This window comes from Cyprinodon tularosa, unplaced genomic scaffold (genome assembly GCF_016077235.1).
Source record: "Cyprinodon tularosa strain WSP-4 unplaced genomic scaffold, ASM1607723v1 ctg497, whole genome shotgun sequence".
In the NCBI taxonomy this organism is placed as follows: Eukaryota; Metazoa; Chordata; class Actinopteri; order Cyprinodontiformes; family Cyprinodontidae; genus Cyprinodon; species Cyprinodon tularosa.
In genome coordinates this window covers 280,443-301,463 of record NW_024039226.1, presented here as the reverse complement: position 1 = coordinate 301,463, position 21,021 = coordinate 280,443, and the positions used below count along the sequence as shown (strand labels likewise).

Genomic DNA, 21,021 nt, shown 5'->3' with positions numbered 1-21,021 from the left:
CAGACCATGTGTGTCATTTAGCTGTTCATACACTGCAAAGCTGATCCAAAAAGAAGTAAATATGTCTTAAAATAACTTTGTTTGCCCTTAAATTACGGAGGTAAATAAGTCAACTTGCTAATTAAATGAGTATTTTCACCTTAGATAAGATAATTAGATTTAAAGCACTTTGAATAAGGCAATAGAGACATTTTTTCTGTAAAAATAATATTTTTCTACAGGCAAGATGTAACATCTGCTAAAATAAAGGAGAAGTATTATTACTTTAAGAAAAACTGACCGTCTTAGAGTCATAGTTTTAGCAGTGTTTAATCATAACCTATCACACCTCATTGTCAAAAAAGCCTAAACTTGAATGAGGCTTATTTGCATCAGCGATGCAAAAAATGCTAAATGGAGCATCCCTGATGGTGAGCGCTGTTTATCTGTGGGTCCTTCACAGAGCGGACGGTGTTATGGCTGAAGCTGCTATCCAGTTAGCTCTAAGTACCTTAGTGCATATAAATGTTTACTTCCCTGTATGACAGAACTTTCAAACAGATTAGAAAGTGTAACTAATCTAAAAGAAAAAAAAAAACTTTTCACCAATGTCTTCCCCCCCCAACGGGTTAAGGCCAATTTATACTTCTGACACATAGTTACAACTAGGGATGGAACGGTTTATGAAAACCATCCGAACCGTTCGGTTTGACTGTCTCGGTTGGATTCGTGTGTGTTTCGTTCGGTTCATGCGCTGCTCCTTTTTCCCATAGGCGAAGAGTTTACACTCCAGAGCAGAAGGTGGCGGTACTGCGACCAAAGCCTACCACCAGTAGTAAACAAGAAGAAGAAGCGAAGCAGCGTAGCCGGGTGTAGCAGAAAAAAATCAGTTGTTGTGGAGAATTGTGTGGGTATGGCGAGTGGGAAAGAACAGGAGTTGGAAGACGCGCCAGCAGCACTTTATAGGTCTGCTGTATGGGAGCGCTTTGCATTTAGAGTGACCTACGATGATGGCGGAAAGAAAGTTGTGGATAAAAACAGTGTGCAAGCATTGTGCAACACGTTTTGTTTATGCTAAAAGCTACATGACCAACATGTCAGGCTAACAATCAACATATACCAAACCGTGACCACGAAACCGTGAACCGAACCGAACCGTGGATTTTGTGAACCGTTCCACCCCTAGTTGCAACCGTCAAATTTGTCTCTGTGCGCAACCAGGCCCCCCGCGCAGAGGCTCTGCGACCTTCGTCGAGCACCTCAAAAAAATCCTGACTACGCGTCGGGCGGTGGCAAACTAGCGCAGACCACCAGCTGAAGTGCACAGACAAAAAGCAGCTGTGATTGGTCCTTGGTATGCCTTTCCTGCTGTGTGTGGTCGTCCTTCCCGATTCTGTGCCGGGTGCGCCATTTTTAAAAACCGAGGAGTACTAACAACAATGGACAACCACAATGAAAGGTTGATCGAGGAGGTTCGGAAGTCCAACCACTTGTACACTCCCACCGAATTTCTCATGACCATCTGTCGAGGTTCTCGCGAGTTCTCAAATAGGCTCCCCCTTGCGCTTTGGCGGTAAAACTGCTGTGCTTCCCTAGAAATTCCAGACCAACATTACAGAAGCATACCAACAAAACTGATTCGCTTCCAGACATAAGTGACATTTGATGTGTACGGTTGCAGAAATATAATCCGCCCTTTAACTAGGTAGTTTCACATGCCTTCACACTGCAAAAACAATCTAAAAATGAGTAAAAATGTCTTGAATTAAGTGTATTTATTTAATTTGAGTAGGTAAAGTAGATGATTTGCCAATGGAATGACTGGTTTTCTCTTAAAATAAGATAATTCGATGATATGCACTTGAAATAAGACAATGCAATTGTGTTTTCTTAATTTAAATGTAAATTCTCTTGTTCCATTGGCACTTATTTTAAGAAAAAATGGCTTGAAATGATGTTAAAACATGTCTTTGCTGTTATCCTTTCAACTTGTCCAACTGCTGTTTGCCAAGATATTCTGCTGTTGTGAGGATCCCTGGAGTGATTCTTGAGCCTTTCATGTTTTTGTCACTTTATTTTTTTTTTCTTTCCAAAAAACACCAAGCGCTGATTTAAGAGGCTGATAGCACATAGATTAAAGAAGAATAAATTGAGCCCTGGAGGCTTTGGATAAAATCAAACATTAAAAAAATCTGGAACTCTGGTGAGTAGATATACGCTTTCATTTGCAGATATTAGTTATAAAGGTTACGGCTTAGAGTTTAGATGTTTGCTCAAGAGTTTAATGTTTTCCCTCAGTTTGCTTAAACTCTCACTGACTTGCTGCTAACTTCTCCCAGAGCTATCAGTCTTTTCATCACCCCCCGTATCACTCAGATCCCTTCCTTTTCCTTTACCAGGGTCGGAAATAAGCCCTTCCAATCCCCTTTGGAAACACCGTTTATTTACAAAGTACTTTGTTTTTGTCTAAACTGAGACTAACTTTTGCTGATGCCAGCTTCAGAAGCAGATTTATTCTCAGTTTGCTTCTAGTTTGAAAGTCTTTATGGTAAAAATGTATTTAATGCCACGAGTACCTCACATTGTACGGGCACGAAGACAGAGCTGGAGATCTGGATTTGCTGCAACATGAATGCGTTTTGGAGCTCCAGCGCTCGGCCCAGAGCTGAGGGGAGCTCTGTTAAATGGGTCGGTTCTCTTGGGGCAGGATTTGTTTGTTGAACAGAGTTGGGGAGACATATTCTGTTGGCAGGTATGGTGAGAGGTTGAGAAAGGACCTCTATTGACTGAAAGACAAATGGTCTGCCTGACAGAGCCACTTAGTCTGTCCCAGTCGAGCCTGACTGTGAGTGTGTAACGTAAGAGTGGATGTGGAGCCAGAACTTGACACTCTCAGCTGTCACCCTTAACCTTTGACATCGAATTAGAAGTTGTTGGGGTGTGTTAGGTGTTCCTTTATGTCCAGTTGTGTGTTGGAGAGATGCTCGAGTTATTGGATTTAGAAGACCATTAAAGTCAGTCTGTTAAGGTCCTGTTTATGGTTGGTCTGTTTCTTTAAACAAGTCATCTCTGTCATGAATTAGTTTGTTTTGTCCGACCCTGTGCGTGCTTTGGAAAGAAAAAGCTATGGAACCCTAAAGCCACATAAACGCAGTTAAAATAGATAAATGAGTGGTTTCAGCAGATCTTGGCACTGGCTGCAGCATCATTGCATCACCAATGTGCTCTTTATCTGAGTAAATCCCTTCAAAAGGGAAGGGAGAGCAACAGAATAGACTATCTGTACAATTCCTACTGTAACAGAGCTGCTATTTAGGGTTTAGCTTCGAATATGGGCTATTTGTTGTTGCTTTTTTTTTTTTACCAGAATGCAGAATCTGAGAGGAAACCTAAACACTTTGGGCTTTGCACATTTATTTTTTTCCTCATATTTTGCCCTCAACAACCACTAACTTCAAGCTTTATTGGGATCTACTTGTTTCAGACGTGTAATTTGTCCACATAATTTATAATGTTGAGAAAAACAACTGTTCTGTGAAAGGAGCAAGGAGAGGATTAATCTAAAACTGCCAAGAAGCCAGCTATAACTGAGTAGGTGTCGAGACTCCCTGCTCATGTGGAAAAAATCTATAACCTCCAGCTTCACAAGTCTTACTTAATGGAGGCGCAGCAAAATTAAAATGCAAAATGTTTTTTTTTTATGTGATATCATACCTTAAACATCCTCTCCATGGTAGTGGCAGCACAAGGCTGAAGAGAAACTGCTGGAAATTACTTTTCACAGTCAATTGGAAGCTGGAGGCATCTTAATGCAGGACAATCCTGGATGAAAAGGCTGCAAAAGACCAAAGTGGGTCAACTTTCAGCTGGAAAATAATCCAATGAGACCTGAGTAGATTAGATTCAACCAATCATACTCCAAATGTTCAAAGCTGGTAGAGGAATACTATAAAAAAAAAAATTCATGACTTTCAAAAACTCTCATGGCTCTATAGCATATTATTATATAGTTTTTCAAGAAATTGTAAAAACATGTCATCGTCTTTGAATTGTTAATCCTGCTGCTTAAACTTTATTCAAGGTATGACCAAATAAATCAACTGATTACATCCGATTTAGCACTTTTTAGCACTACCCCCTTTGCTCTGACTTTGCCTTCAGTGGGGGTAGTGCTGAAAGGGTCTCTAAGGGTCTCATAGCCTAGAAATCATCTAAAGGAATAATCTCATCCAATGATGTAGGGAATAAAATGCAGATGTATTGGAAGGAAAGTTACAGCATTAGAACAGAAAGAGGAATGCCCAGCTCTGACTTTGCAATCTGTTTTATACCAGTTTCCATATCTTTATTTTTAAGCAAATTTTATTTTTATTACTTTGATTTTTCTTAAAGTATTCACTACTTTATTGTTAGACTATCAAATAAAATCCGATAAGTGTACATTAACGTCTGTGGTTCTGAGGTGAAAAACAAACAAATAAAGAATTTGCAGGGCAATTTAAATCTCCTCTCTCTGGGCGAGTATGCAAACCATCTTCTGCCGACAGACAACAGTCAAATGACATTTGGAGACTTTGCACTGAATGTGACAAGCATTATTTCCTGGTTTAGATAGTGAGAGGAAAGGTTTCAAATCTGAGGTCTGATGGGGGGCTGGGGGCAGTCCTAAAGACCTTTTCTGACTCTGATATCAGCATCCTCTATACCAGAGGTCACGGGTTAGCAGACCGCGGTCCGGATCAGGACCCATCTGCTGGCTAATCTGGACACAACCTGATTTTAAACATTTAGAAATTACCGCATGTTGTCTGACCAAAGTGTCTAATTTCACTTGAGCCGCTTCTCCTGTTTGTATGGTAGAGCCCTCCGGAGCTTCCGGCACCAGGCTGCACATGATACACATTAGCCAATGAGCTGCTGTCAGTCTGGGTTGCTGCTGCTTGCTACTGTTAGATACAGCAGGCAAACCTGTGGCAAGCTGGGCAATGGGAAAGAAAGAGAAGATGATGAGAAAAAGTGAAAGAAAGTGCGGAATGCTGGAAGAACTACGGTGAACTGGTGACAGAAAAGTGAAATGGTGTGCTTAAAGATGACACAGCACATTTTCAGTATGTTTAGTTCAACCTGCTGATGTGAAGCAGGATTCTCCACCATGAACAGAATCAAAAATAAATATGGATCCAGGCTCAAAATGAGCACCTTGATATTTGCTTTAGAATTGCTTTGTCTCCATTCAAAGCCTGGTTTAAAGCCTACAGGGCAGCATAAAGCCCACTGCTCTCATTAAGCCGTAAAAAAGGAAGGAAAAAAGGGTCAGGTCAGGTGTTTTATATAATATTCTAATCAGGAAATTGTCTACATACCAAACTGAACTATTGTTGTTTTCTACAAAAAAACAATTTAGATTTTAAAATGTTTTTTTTTTTTTATTAATTTTTTTTATTTATTAAAAAGTCAATGTATAACATGGATACCTAAACACCTCATTTTATTTCAGTGTCAAATTCTGTTTAAAGTAACAGATTATAAATCAAAATGTCTCCGGACCTTTTATTTTATCTATTTGGACCCTGCTGATTTTTAGTTGGCTACCCCTGCTCTATACTTTATTGTAGCAGGGGGTTATCTACAGCTGAATGGAAGTGTGATCAGAAGGCAATCTACAGGTGCTGGTCATAAAATTAGAATATCATGAAAAAGTAGATTGATTTCAGTAATTCCATTTAAAAAGTGAAACTTGTATATTATATTCATACATTACATACAAACTCATATATTTCAGATGTTTATTTTGTTTAATTTTGATGATTACAAATGACAACAAATGAAAATCTCAAATTCATCATATCAGAAAATTAGAATATTGTGAAAAGGTTCAAAATTGATGGCCCCTGGTGCCACACTCTAATCAGCTAATTAACTCAAACCACCTGCAAAAGCCTTTAAATGGTCTTTCAGTCTAGTTCTATAGGCTACACAATCATGGGGAAGACTGCTGACTTGACAGTTGTCCAAAAGACGACCATCGACACCTTGCACAAGGAGGGCAAGACACAAAAGGTCATCGCTAAAGAGGCTGGCTGTTCACAGAGCTCAGTGTCCAAGCACATTAATAGAGAGGCGAAGGGAAGGAAAAGATGTGGTCGAAAAAAGTGTACAAGCAAGAGAGATAACCGCACCCTGGAGAGGATTGTGAAACAAAACCCATTCAAAAATGTGGGGGAGATTCACAAAGAGTGGACTGCAGCTGGAGTGAGTGCTTCAAGAACCACCACACACAGACGTATGAAAGACATGGGTTTCTGCTGTCGCATTCCTTGTGTCAAGCCACTCTTGAACCACAGACAGCGTCAGAAGCGTCTTGCCTGGGCTAAAGAGAAACAGGACTGGACTGCTGGTGAGTGGTCCAAAGTCATGTTCTCTGATGAAAGTAAATTTTGCATTTCCTTTGGAAATCAAGGTCCCAGAGTCTGGAGGAAAAGAAGAGAGGCACTTCATCCACGTTGCTTGAAGTCCAGTGTAAAGTTTCCACAGTCAGTGATGGTTTGGGGTGCCATGTCATCTGCTGGTGTTGGTCCATTGTGTTTTCTGAGGTCCAGGGTCAACGCAGCCACATACCAGGAAGTTTTAGAGCACTTCATGCTTCCTGCAGCTGACCAACTTTTTGGAGATGCAGATTTCATTTTCCAACAGTACTTGGCACCTGCACACAGTGCCAAAGCTACCAGTACCTGGTTGAAGGACCATGGTATCCCTGTTCTTAATTGGCCAGCAAACTCTCCTGACCTTAACCCCATAGAAAATCTATGGGGTATTGTGAAGAAGAAGATGCAATACACCAGACCCAACAATTCAGAAGAGCTAAAAGCCACTATTAGAGCAACCTGGGCTATCATAACACCTGAGCAGTGCCACAGACTGATCGACTCCATGCCACGCCGCATTGCTGCAGTAATACAGGCCAAAGGAGGCCCAACTAAATACTGAGTGCTGTACATGCTCATACTTTTCATGTTCATACTTTTCAGTTGGCCAACATTTCTATAAATCCTTTGTTTTTATTGGTCTTCAGTAATATTCTAATTTTCTGATATGATGAATTTGAGATTTTCATTTGTTGTCATTTGTAATCATCAAAATTAAACAAAATAAACATCTGAAATATATGAGTTTGTATGTAATGTATGAATATAATATACAAGTTTCACTTTTTAAATGGAATTACTGAAATCAATCTACTTTTTCATGATATTCTAATTTTATGACCAGCACCTGTATGTCCTTGGATCCCCCCTTGAGCCAGTGCAGGTGGTAGAAGACAGAAGGACTCTGGCAAAAAAACTAAAAAAAAAGAAATGTCTTGCGTCCCATGCATGGAGTTATTACAGAACCGGAAAGCTTCTCCAGGGAAAGATCCCTGCTCCCTAGGTGCACAAAAAAGCGTTACTGCAGATTCTTTCTTCCAGGAGTTCCAGGAGCAATTCCAGGAATTGTCAATGTTTTCTTTAATTTGTCAATAGATGTTTCACTTCTGTAGCATTTTAAATCATTGTGACCTTTCATCATTTAAATGAAGAAAAAGCAATAACGGCTCAAAGAATCAGCCAAAAAAAACAGAAAAAAACGCCAAAAGTGACCAAAATGTGCGCCAGACCAAATAGGAAGATGTCTGTGGTCCCCACCTACAGAGCCACTGCTTTATTTAGTGTGTTTTGCTAATTGCCAATAACTTCCACCTGTTGTCTATTCCATTTGCACAACAGCATGTGAAATTTTAATTTTGTACATTGTCTGATACTCATTTATACTTTTTATCTTTATTTGTGGGTTTTTGCAGTCTTTCATATTGATACTGGTGCAGCTACATTTCCCCAATGTGGGACAATCAAGGATATTTCTGGTGTGGATGCATGTAAAAGTTAGAAGATGGTAACTCTTTAAGACTGGACTTGAGAACTGCTGTTCTATTCCTTTATTTCCTACTGTTGCTTTACTCTTAATAAAAACGCAGAGTTCCAGCATCCTGACCCCATCCTCTGTGCGATTGGTCTGCAAACTTTATATATTTTCTCATCGTCTCTGTACTGCAGTGTGAGGTCAGTCAAGTTAAAAGATACAGAAGGAAATAATAGTGGGTCCTTATTGTTAATATCAGCTAAAACCTGTGGTGGAGTTACAGAGACAAAAACCCACAGAAGTGTCTTGTGATTTAACATCTCTGAATTCTACAAATGTTTTTTTTTTATAGTTGCACACGCTGATGTAGAAACGTTTCTCCTTATCATCAAACTAAATGTACTAGCAAGGGGTAATTGTGTTTTAACCTCTTAGTTTTGGCTGAAGAGTGGAAAATAGGCTTGTTCTATGCAATAAAATCAGTGGCCGGTAAATTCCAACGTTTTGCAATACTATGACTACTAAATAGATTATTTGGTCATCCATGGTTGGAATGTACGTCAAAGATGACCGTAATTGAGTTTGACAGTAGTAATAGAATTAAAGCTGCCACTGTGGATCTTGGAGCTGGTACAGGGTGGTGTGCACTGTGTCAAATGACGTCTTTTATAATCTGGATGGCTGCAAACTGAGCTCCCACACTGAGCTGTGAATTGCTAAACTGTTGAAGAAACAACAATTCAGTGTGAGGTTCACTAGGTATCATACAACTGTTAGTACAAACAGAAAAACAACAGCAGTTCCTACTTTTACAGCCAGCATCCTTAACTGCTCTCCCTTCTTCCTGGTCGGTGTTGGTCTGATGCCAATCATAATCACATTTGTTGGAATTTAAGACTTGCAGACTGTTACATAAGTGTGGCACATCCTCATGAAGGCTCCCCATATTTTCTTTAAGGCTTTACTATTTTACAGATTAGGTAATGTTTTACTTCAGCAGCCCGCACATGCAACTACACCCATGGGAAATCTAGGCTTTCAACAGATGTTGAATGAAGAGCCAGCCAACAGCATCTCTAGTGTTTCACTTTAGAGATAAAATGTTTTTACGATGGAGTTTGAGTTTCTTTTCCAATGTTACTAATGTCAGAGATACAACAATTTCCTTTTAATTTGGTCTACAAATGTTTAAAATATCACAGCAAGTGTAAAAGAGAGTAGTTGAGTTGCTTTAAGCCAATTTATGCAGTGTATGCAACATATTAGTCTGGAAAGGAGTGGTTAGGGCCCTGAATTTAAAGGCGGGACTAACAGTCAGCAGAATCAAATATGATATACACTCACCGGCCACTTTATTAGGCACACCTGTCCAACTGCTTGTTAACACTTAATTTCTAAGCAGCCAATCACACGGCGGCAACTCAGTGCATTTAGGCATGTAGACATGGTCAAGACAATCTCCTGCAGTTCAAACCGAGCATCAGTATGGGGAAGAAAGGTGATTTGAGTGACTTTGAACGTGGCATGATTGTTGGTGCCAGAAGGGCTGGTCTGAGTATTTCAGAAACTGCTGATCTACTGGGATTTTCACGCACAACCATCTCTAGGGTTTACAGAGAATGGTCCGAAAAAGAAAAAACATCCAGTGAGCGGCAGTTCTGTGGGCGGAAATGCCTTGTTGATGCCAGAGGTCAGAGGAGAATGGCCAGACTGGTTCGAGCTGATAGAAGGGCAACAGTGACTCAAATAACCACCCGTTACAACCAAGGTGGGCAGAAGAGCATCTCTGAACGCACAGTACGTCAAACTTTGAGGCAGATGGGCTACAGCAGCAGAAGACCACACCGGGTGCCACTCCTTTCAGCTAAGAACAGGAAACTGAGGCTACAATTTGCACAAGCTCATCGAAATTGGACAATAGAAGATTGGAAAAACGTTGCCTGGTCTGATGAGTCTCGATTTCTGCTGCGACATTCGGATGGTAGGGTCAGAATTTGGCGTCTACAACATGAAAGCATGGATCCATCCTGCCTTGTATCAACAGTTCAGGCTGGTGGTGGTGGTGTCATGGTGTGGGGAATATTTTTTTGGCACTCTTTGGGCCCCTTGGTACCAATTGAGCATCGTTTCAACGCCACAGTCTACCTGAGTATTGTTGCTGACCATGTCCATCCCTTTATGACCACAATGTACCCAACTTCTGATGGCTACTTTCAGCAGGATAATGCGCCATGTCATAAAGCTGGAATCATCTCAGACTGGTTTCTTGAACATGACAATGAGTTCATTGTACTCAAATGGCCGCCACAGTCACCAGATCTCAATCCAATAGAGCATCTTTGGGATGTGGTGGAACGGGAGATTCGCATCATGGATGTGCAGCCGACAAATCTGCGGCAACTGTGTGATGCCATCATGTCAATATGGACCAAACTCCCTGAGGAATGCTTCCAGCACCTTGTTGAATCTATGCCACCAAGAATTGAGGCAGTTCTGAAGGCAAAAGGGGGTCCAACCCGTTACTAGCATGGGGTACCTAATAAAGTGGCCGGTGAGTGTATATATATATATATATATATATATATATATATATATATATATATATATATATATATATATATATATATATAAACAAAATATGACATATATTGTGTCATATAATATGAATATGACAAAAAAGCTTTTTTTTTTTAAAGACAAGCTCTTACAGCGGCCAAGTTGTTAAAAATTGAACAATATAACAACACTTTTGACACATAATAAAGGACATTATTAAACATAGCTCAGTTGCAGCTGCCATCTTGGCTGTTACGGTTACAGAGAAAGCGCTGTTGCATCATGGACCAGCCTCTTGCGCTGTAATTTGTCTAGTCTGTTTTAGTATTAAGCCTTATTAGACTGATTTATTTCCAGTATAACGCAGTCTGGCTGGTCTTGCTAACTTTAAACTGTCTCAAACATCTCGAATTAGCAATTAGCATCATTAGCAACCCTAACTCTTCACATCAGTGTGTTTTTGAGAAAACAGAGATCCACGACTGAGAGAGCTTATAAGTTTTATAAAATAAAAAAGAAATACCTAAAAATGAAAGAGTGTTGTAATCTGGCAAAGACCTCTACAGGAAGATTCAAAGAAAGACACCAAAGCAAGCACACAGTGTTGCATGTGGCAGTTGCTGTTGCCAGCTCTTTAGCAAGGAAAAGCACTACTGGCTGTCCTAAATGATGCTATATATGTTTTACCTAATTTACATATTTGATAATGATCTTGTCCTAGTTATAGTAAAGAGCAAAATAATAGCATTGGCAAGACAGAAGGTAATTAGAAATTGCCTAAATACTTATTTAAAGGTATATTAGAGGACGTCATTCTATTGATATGTTTACATAAGGCCGTCCTACGTGCTCTACCCCATTTTCACTTACCGGTGGTGAGATTGACATAGTGGAAAAATTGCAAACCTTCTTTTGGAAAGCAAGCTTGGATGAACGATGCAAATGGCAACTTTTAAACAGAGCGTGCATGAGGAGAAATGGGCTCCTGCATAGTATTACACGCATTTCGCAAAAATCTACTGTACATTTAAGACAGTAAAGTCTCCAATACATATAGATGTCTATATGTACTATATTGGCAGTGGTAGTGGAAGTTGTTTTTGTACCAAGCTATTTCAGGAAGGCTGCAAAGGTAGTTTACAGTAAATGCATGGATCTCTGTTCTAGCTATAACTCTATCTTCCAACTAGTGTTGCACCGATACCAATATCGGGCGGGGCCCCGATCCAGCACTAAAATGGTGGTATCGGTATCAGCGAGTACCAACAAATAGAGCACCGATACCATTCTGAGAGCCAAAAGTTTATTCAACTATTGTCACCCATTCCAGGTAGGCAATAAAAAGTTCTACTGGATTACTTTATATTAGTCTTTTTCCTGTTTTACAAAGGTAGGCAGCAGCTTGACAAAGCCATGATGGCAATTATTTAATATCCAAGTAGTATGCAGTTCTTTATATATACACACATATCAATTTCAAACAGATGGTATCAGTATGTTATCGGTATCGGCCGATGCTGCACAACCAGGTATCGGTATCAAGGCCAAAAAATGGCATCGGCGCAACAATACTTCCAACACAAAGAGTATTAACGCCACCTAAAGGAATGAAGTAAAAAACAATGATTTTCATTTGGAAATTGTGATAACATTGAGAATGAGATTAATTGTCCAGCCCTAACCCTAATCAAATCTAGCTTTCTGTTGTTATTGTCTGGATAACCATGTTCATACATGTTTTTCTACATTAAGTTTTTTTCTCATTGGAGCACCTTCCTCTCTGCAGTGTGTTATTGTTTTTCGTGTCTACATATGTGTGTTCAATAAATATAGATGGAAAATGTGAAAAGTGAGTTAAATCCATTATTATTAATCAGACATAATAACCGAAAAAAGTACAGGAAGGATCATTACTACAACATTCAAAATATCGATTCTTTAAAGATTGAAAAAAGGCTAATTATATTTTTTGTATTCATAATGTGCCTTTTTTAAACCTGTTGGATCTCTCTTATCTTACTAACCTCAACCCAGTTTCTAAGGTTCGAGCCAATTTAGTTGAATAAGATGCATCTCAGATCAGGATTCATTCAACAGATCATTCCTTAAAGAAAAAACACAGCCTCTTTCAGAAACTAGGGTTACTTCTTTTATTCTTTTACGACTTGTCAGAGTTCAACTATGCTGATAAAATCCATCAACCTTTATATGCACACTTTTGCTGCTTGAATATTCATCCCTTTGGATTAGTATGCAGTGCTGTGAGGATCTTTGTACGCTTTAGCCCTCTTATTGTGTTTATAAAGTCAACATTTCTCCTCATGGAGCCAGGCCTTAACAGAAATGAGCGTGTACTTTCAGGCGGGGCGGGAATGAAATTTATCAACATCACATGATGCACAATAGAGACATTAGCTCTTCATCCATCAGATTCCAAGGACTGCGGCCTGGCTGTCAATCTGCCATTTAGGAGGGAGGGATGTGTGGTGAATACGGAAGATGTTCTCTTTATTAGTGGGAGCAGCGAGGAAGTGAAAGGGGCTTACAAAAAGGGTTAGCCCGTGTGTGTTTGTGTGTGTGCTAGCCAAAGGTTTTCGGAGACAGATGACAGGAACTGAGACGCATCTGTTATATCAGTCCCATGCAGAAACCTACATTTCCCAGTTTTCCGGTTGTAGTTGGACAGGATTTCAGGAAGCCTTTCTGACACAAAGATTTCTTAGAACTACTGTAGAGATACATTGACTAAAGTTTTGCCATCTGTGTTTCCTAATGAAGGGATTGAGAAAATGATCAACTTGCTTGAGATTGTAAATCCTTACTTATCTCTGATTTGTCCATATTTTAAAGTCATAGGGAAATCTTATTTAAATGTCAAATCATTCTGGCTTAAACATGTATATAAATGTACTCTTTATCAGATGATATTGTTCCAAAATTTTGAACATTTATATTAAAAAAAAAAATTTTATTCTGTTTTTTTTTTGTTATCTTATGCAGGCCAGTTAGTTATACGTCAGCTTGTACATCCAAATTGGCCATTATATATCAACGGTCATCTGTCAATCAAAATTTTAATTCAAATGTCGCAGCTAATATACGCAACCGTTGAAATATGAATCATTTCCCATTGAGTTCCATCCCAGTGTTCACGGGGATGGACGTCTGTGTCTTCAGCAGGCGTAGAGCTAACAGAACTGGGAACGCTGTGAGGCAAGGGCTCAAACATGTACGGCTGTAAGCCTTCTACACCAAACCAAGCTTCTGCCGCCCTGGCGTCCTCTTCCACAACATCTTCGTCCCCGCTTTCCTCCTCTTAATAAAAAATGTATGACGCAGGAGACTCATCCACGACCTCTGACACAAAACTCCCCTCCTCTTGCATGTTTCCTCTGTCCATACCGTTCCTTGAAGGTGTCGTTTCTAAGTCACCAATTTAGTGCTACTTGGTCCCAATGGAATTTCCCATTGGGAACCTACTAGCACAAAGTTGCTAACTGGTTAGCAAGATGCTTCCAACAAACCGGCTACAATCAAACTTTCTTGCGAACCTTCTGCCACAACAATCCCGCCCCCTTGATAAATGACCAATCACATTCACTTTATTCCCTCTTGTAAAGTCGTGCACCACTCAGGAGAATTCGGAAATGCAACAGTTGGAGAAGCCGTTTCCCTACGACTTTATAATCAAAGTTGTCCAGTGATGGACAGTATTAAAGGTACACTATGCAACCGGTGTTGATTTTCCAGCGAGGCTCCCCCCAGAGGGCGAAAGTAAAAGTGCACTGTTGTAAATATGCACAGCTGTTCTCCTGGTTTCTCCGTCAAGCCAGGCGCGGTTGTTTTGAGCTTAGCAGCGAATGACTAATGCTGCGTTCACACTGGACGTAGCTGGCGCGACAGAAGCAGCGAGTTTGCATGCAAAGTCAATGGTTGACGCGCGTCAAGGCGCAGCAAAAGGTCCCGCGGCGCGTTTTGAGCTGCAGGCGCAGCGCGTCGGGCGTCGGGCTAAGCATCTGACGCAGGGAGAGAGACACAGCGCTGATGATCAATCCTCTTTTATTGACGCCTAAATTAACTTAAAATGCAGAAATCTGCCGGCAGAATATGCAGTTTGGATTATTTAGATGAAAAACACCTACCAGCTGCCGTGGTGAACCGCAAGGAGGCAACCCGGCCAGAGGCTGCTGATGAAGGGATCCCTACTTTCGGCGCATCCCTGGTATGTGGGGGTCTGAGCGGCTCCGACAGAAAAAATATTGAAGGCAGGGTAATAATCTGAATGAACTGACTGCACTGATTACGTTTTCGGGTGTATTTTCTCACTTAAACACATATTAAAACTACTTTATTCCCACTGATCACAGCAAATATAGCTGCAAGGCAGAGAAAGGATAGTGAAGCTCCGCCCAACGCGCGTCAGACCCACTTTTGCACCGCGCAGCCAGAGCAGCAAAGCTGTTTCAGCCGCGCATCAGAACTAACTGGTACAAGCAGCAAAAATGAAGCAGCAGACGCAATTTTGCTGCTTTTGCTGCGTGAACGTAGCATAACTGCACAAAGATCGCCACTGTGCTAGCAACGAGAATGCTTTTAACTGGGGGGTGTAGCAGTTCTCGCCGTAAAGCAAGACTGACTCTCACGAGACTTCTGAGCCTGTGGGTGCGGGTCGGTGCTCCTGCAGTTGCAAGTGCAGTATTTCCCCCACAGACCACCAGGGCGGCCGAGAATACCTTTGTTCAACCTGAAATGACTCATTTAATCATCCAAAACATTATGGAACACATTAATTAACTGAAAAATGTTGCATAGTGTGCCTTTAATGAAAGCTCCAACAAATAAAAAGTGAAGAAAACAGAGACGTTGCTGTAGTTTGTCCAGCCAACCCGTTATCCTGTTCCCTCACACAAAGCCGGAATGAGCGGCACATTTCTCTAAATGTAATAGAAAACAGTCTCCTTATGCTGGAAGTTACCACCAAGGAGACGTCTTCACTCAGTAAAAAGCTCCTTGCAGAAGTGTGTTGTTCTTTTTTTGCAACCTAGTAGTGAATAGATATAAATAGTGTGTATTATAGTATGTTGGATCAACAGTATCCAACTGGTTTAAGCTGAAAACTCTCCTTCCATCTTTAAATATTAGTAAGACTAAAAGTTATTCAGAGTCTTTAAAAGTTAGATTAATGTTAGAAAAACAGGATAATTTCATCTAGACCCTGCAGTGAATATTTCTTTAATAATGATTTGTTTTTTTCGCCAAAACAAGCCAAGCGCAAGATAAAAGTATTCAATGTTTTTTTTAAACGGGTACCAGTTTAAACTTGTAATTTTTGCAGCACATTAAAAAAGAACAAGACCACTTTATAACCACTGTGTTGCTTAATTTTTGAATCCTAACTTCCTGACATGATTAAGTTGGTATTGAGTGTGTACTCCAGGAGTGTCGTCATACGGACAGCTCATTCTCTGACTTCTGATTTGCTGCTCATTCTGTGCTGTTTTTCCTGATCATCCGTGCTTAACTAACCATCTTAATTCAATTTAGGAGAATTCTCTCTGCTCCCTTTGAGATTTATTTTTGGAAGACACACAAAGGAAGAGAAGGTCTAATTGTGTACCCTGTTTTTCATTAATTGATTATATAACTAAACACTCGTCTGATGTAACTGATGTAACTGATTTGGTTCGATGAGGGGATCCACGTTTCTCATGCCTCTTAGCAAAACTTGATCCACTGCTCAGTGTTTTTTAGTGCAGAATGATAATAATAATGCATGCTGCCATTTAAAATAATGAGAAGTGGAGACCTTGTTAATCGGAGGGTGCGGACCTTAGGGCAGGGAAACGTGTGCCCATTTGTGTACAAAACGGACAGAGATAGTAAATGTGGCAGCAAAAAGACACTTAAGTGTTTTATCAGATAGTGATGGCTAAACAGGAAAGGATGGCGAACTCTAATTATTTCCTTTTGCTCTAAAAACAAAGTTCCTCCTCATTTTTTATCCATTAACAATGGGGTGTATGCAGAGATTAAAGGTGATTGTGCTGAATGGTAATCTAGGGTTTTTTTGGTATTGGGTGCTCCATAAAAACTGAGGAACCTCAATATTTCCATATTTTTTTCATGCCGATGTTAGACATTCAAAATGTGTGCTACCCACAATCTAACAGGCTTATGCAGCGTAACTTATGATTTGTGGTTTGGTATGAGCCCAGCATTTATTTTGCAGTAAGAAACCAGGAAATATTGTGGTGAACTTTCCATTCCGTTAATTTTTGAGAAGATATCGGGACATTTAATCCCCTTTCGATCTCTTCCAGGTGTGGTTCACCACTACATGGCAATCGTGTTTTTGTAGTCTAGCTGCCAGAAGTCAATAATAGTGGAGAAAACCTCCAGTGTTGACGTACGTCAGTGAAAGCAGCAGAGATAATGAGGTTTTTGATTTTTTTTGGGCAACGTAAAGCCCAGCAGGTAATGTGGGCTGCTCTTTCAAATGGTTCACAATTTACCAGACCTACTTGATATTTATATTTGAATAGTTTCTCTGGTTACAAAAGAAAGTAATACTTGTTGTTCTAAGCTGAGTTGCTAACCATCTTTTTTTATGAAGCAGCTTTTTTATATCTTAAATTTCCTCCAAACCTTACAATTATTGGCGTGAAGTGGATTGAAGTAATTATTATTATTATTATTATTATTCCAAATTCTTCTCTGGTAATTTGTTCTGAAACATTTCATTTACTTTCAATAAAAGTACATCACAAAAATTTTAATTGCCAGCAGTTAGAAACCAGTTTGCCAGGTTTTGAACATCAAATGGAGCATTATTGTCTTTGGCTCATATTCAGAATGTTACGCGTGGTGCAGAACTGTCGTTCCACATCCGTATAAAGACACCATCCACATGGTGAAACATGTTGGTGGCAGGATCATGCTATGGGGATTGTTTTCATCAGTATGCATGACTGTTTTCAGTGGAAGGAAAAAACTTTGAGAAAAAACAAAAATGTATTTTCTCAAAAAAAGAAGATTTTTCCTTTATCAATGAAGATAAGTAATACACTTTGACAATAGAATCAGATAATTTATGTTTATGATAAGGAAAAATGACTTGATTATCTCATTCCAAGTGCATAACATGCAATTATCTTATTTCAAGGGCAAAAATACTGATTGATTTGGCAGATCATCCTATTTACCTCCTTACATAAAGGGTAAATACACTTACTTTCCTACATTTGCACTTGGTTTTTAGATCACTTTTTACCATGCAGAGCCAGAACAGAATGGTTTAGACTAAGGTTCATTTGTTAGAGTTGCACACTCAAAGATCAGACCTAAAACCTGCTAAAAGTCTATGAGTCTTGATGCATTGAATCAAAATTAAAACCGTAGATGTTAGCACTTGCAGGGTTGCAGGGGTTATATTAGTTTACCAAATCTTACTGAATCTAGATTTCACGGTGTGTCTTTTTTTTATCTCTCCAGGGAAAGCTGCATGATACCAGTCAGCCCGGAGTCCTGTTCCTTAGTCCAGGCTTTCCTAGCTGAATGTCCCAGCCGCCAGTTTCTGGGTCACGCCCAAACGCAGCTAAAGACGGGTTTGCAAACCCAGGAGAGACACCTCTTCCTCTTCAACGAAACACTCCTCGTTGCTAAGGCCAAGTAAGTTCCCCATTTCAAGTCTCCTGAAAGTGCAGCGAGCAGCGTCTCTTTATGTGCTGGTTTTTGTGTCTTGGTTACAGAATATGGAGACAAAAATATTCAGGAGAAAAATGAAAAATCTGAATGAAAATATCTTGGCAGAACAATCATAAAAACGTTTCCTACTAAAATTCATTCTGATACTTTCTAAGAATCCCGCTTCATTTCTCACCTTCCTTACTTTCCTGCTTCTTTTACCTTCATTTTTCATATATATTCTACCTTACAATAATTTCACAGCCAATAAAATCCACATGAAGCTTGGCTGACATCAAAGCCCTGCCCTTCCTGTCTCAGTAGCCCTGCAGTAAGGGACTCCCCACCCACAAGCTAAATCACACCAGAACATGCAAAAATAGACACTCAAGGCGCACTTAGACATTTTTGAGGTCTACATTCACACACATTCACAAATAGACTGCATAGATCTGCATTCACTGTACACACAGACACAGCAGGATCTCTGTGGTGTGTCCCAGGAGTCATGTGCCAGTGGATGGAGTTGACCCTTCCTGCACGGAGACTATGCACTATAATTGGCTTTTATTTTTAATGTGGTTTAACTCGGGGTGAATTAGAGGAATGCGCACTTGGAGGAGAGCAATGGCGAAAGGGAAAAGACATTCAGTGATATACAGGTGCTGGTCATAAAATTAGAATATCATGAAAAAGTAGATTGATTTCAGTAATTCCATTTAAAAAGTGAAACTTGTATATTATATTCATACATTACATACAAACTCATATATTTCAGATGTTTATTTTGTTTAATTTTGATGATTACAAATGACAACAAATGAAAATCTCAAATTCATCATATCAGAAAATTAGAATATTGTGAAAAGGTTCAAAATTGATGGCCCCTGGTGCCACACTCTAATCAGCTAATTAACTCAAACCGCCTGCAAAAGCCTTTAAATGGTCTTTCAGTCTAGTTCTATAGGCTACACAATCATGGGGAAGACTGCTGACTTGACAGTTGTCCAAAAGACGACCATCGACACCTTGCACAAGGAGGGCAAGACACAAAAGGTCATCGCTAAAGAGGCTGGCTGTTCACAGAGCTCAGTGTCCAAGCACATTAATAGAGAGGCGAAGGGAAGGAAAAGATGTGGTCGAAAAAAGTGTACAAGCAAGAGAGATAACCGCACCCTGGAGAGGATTGTGAAACAAAACCCATTCAAAAATGTGGGGGAGATTCACAAAGAGTGGACTGCAGCTGGAGTGAGTGCTTCAAGAACCACCACACACAGACGTATGAAAGACATGGGTTTCTGCTGTCGCATTCCTTGTGTCAAGCCACTTTTGAACCACAGACAGCGTCAGAAGCGTCTTGCCTGGGCTAAAGAGAAACAGGACTGGACTGCTGGTGAGTGGTCCAAAGTCATGTTCTCTGATGAAAGTAAATTTTGCATTTCCTTTGGAAATCAAGGTCCCAGAGTCTGGAGGAAAAGAAGAGAGGCACTTCATCCACGTTGCTTGAAGTCCAGTGTAAAGTTTCCACAGTCAGTGATGGTTTGGGGTGCCATGTCATCTGCTGGTGTTGGTCCATTGTGTTTTCTGAGGTCCAGGGTCAACGCAGCCACATACCAGGAAGTTTTAGAGCACTTCATGCTTCCTGCAGCTGACCAACTTTTTGGAGATGCAGATTTCATTTTCCAACAGGACTTGGCACCTGCACACAGTGCCAAAGCTACCAGTACCTGGTTGAAGGACCATGGTATCCCTGTTCTTAATTGGCCAGCAAACTCTCCTGACCTTAACCCCATAGAAAATCTATGGGGTATTGTGAAGAAGAAGATGTAATACACCAGACCCAACAATTCAGAAGAGCTAAAAGCCACTATTAGAGCAACCTGGGCTATCATAACACCTGAGCAGTGCCACAGACTGATCGACTCCATGCCACGCCGCATTGCTGCAGTAATACAGGCCAAAGGAGGCCCAACTAAATACTGAGTGCTGTACATGCTCATACTTTTCATGTTCATACTTTTCAGTTGGCCAACATTTCTATAAATCCTTTGTTTTTATTGGTCTTCAGTAATATTCTAATTTTCTGATATGATGAATTTGAGATTTTCATTTGTTGTCATTTGTAATCATCAAAATTAAACAAAATAAACATCTGAAATATATGAGTTTGTATGTAATGTATGAATATAATATACAAGTTTCACTTTTTAAATGGAATTACTGAAATCAATCTACTTTTTCATGATATTCTAATTTTATGACCAGCACCTGTATGTGTGTGTTTTTCATTCTCTTATATCCTTCGGATATGTTGAACTGGATCATCTACCTCTATAATTAGAGACATGGTAAATGGATGCACAGTTTACAGAGTGTGACTGTGTTTTTACATCTGAAAATAGCTGAATCTTTTTTTATCTGCTTCTCTATAGAATCTGCTCTGTGTTATAGGCCAGTGGAAATATACTGTGAGGTTCTAACCTTATTCAGCGGCCTTTATTAGAATTCGCTGCTATAGACTAAGGCAAAATTTAGAGGCATACATTCAGAATCGCATTGCCTTTGGTGATGCAGCTAAGCTCAGTGCGATTATACAGCATCTGTGAACTTCAACTCTCAAGATTTGCCACAGATTCTCGGTTAGATTCAGGCAAGGATTTTTGGGTCCTTCCAACACATTTAAACAATTTATTTTTTTAAATTAGTTCAATTAAATTTATTTATATAGTGCCAGTTCACAACACGTGCCATTGAAAGGTTCTTCATAGAGACAATTCATTTAGTTCATCCAGTCAGATTGGCTCAAAGTTTTGTTTTTTAGAAAAACCAGCTGATTGCATCGACTCATTGACTTTGCAGGATTTTCTGCTCTAGATGAGCTTGTAGAGGCAGTAGATATTTACTTGC

General features: G+C 39.9%; 1 protein-coding gene across 2 annotated transcripts in view; it reads left to right on the top strand.

Moving 5' to 3' along the window:
- Positions 1-21,021, top strand: part of arhgap20 (Rho GTPase activating protein 20) — a 113,694-nt gene that overhangs the window by 56,943 nt on the left and 35,730 nt on the right. For both annotated transcript variants that reach the window (XM_038302646.1, XM_038302647.1), the window contains exon 3: positions 17,923-18,099. In XM_038302646.1, the coding sequence (XP_038158574.1) occupies positions 17,923-18,099 (177 nt within the window). The remainder of the gene's footprint in view (positions 1-17,922; positions 18,100-21,021) is intronic.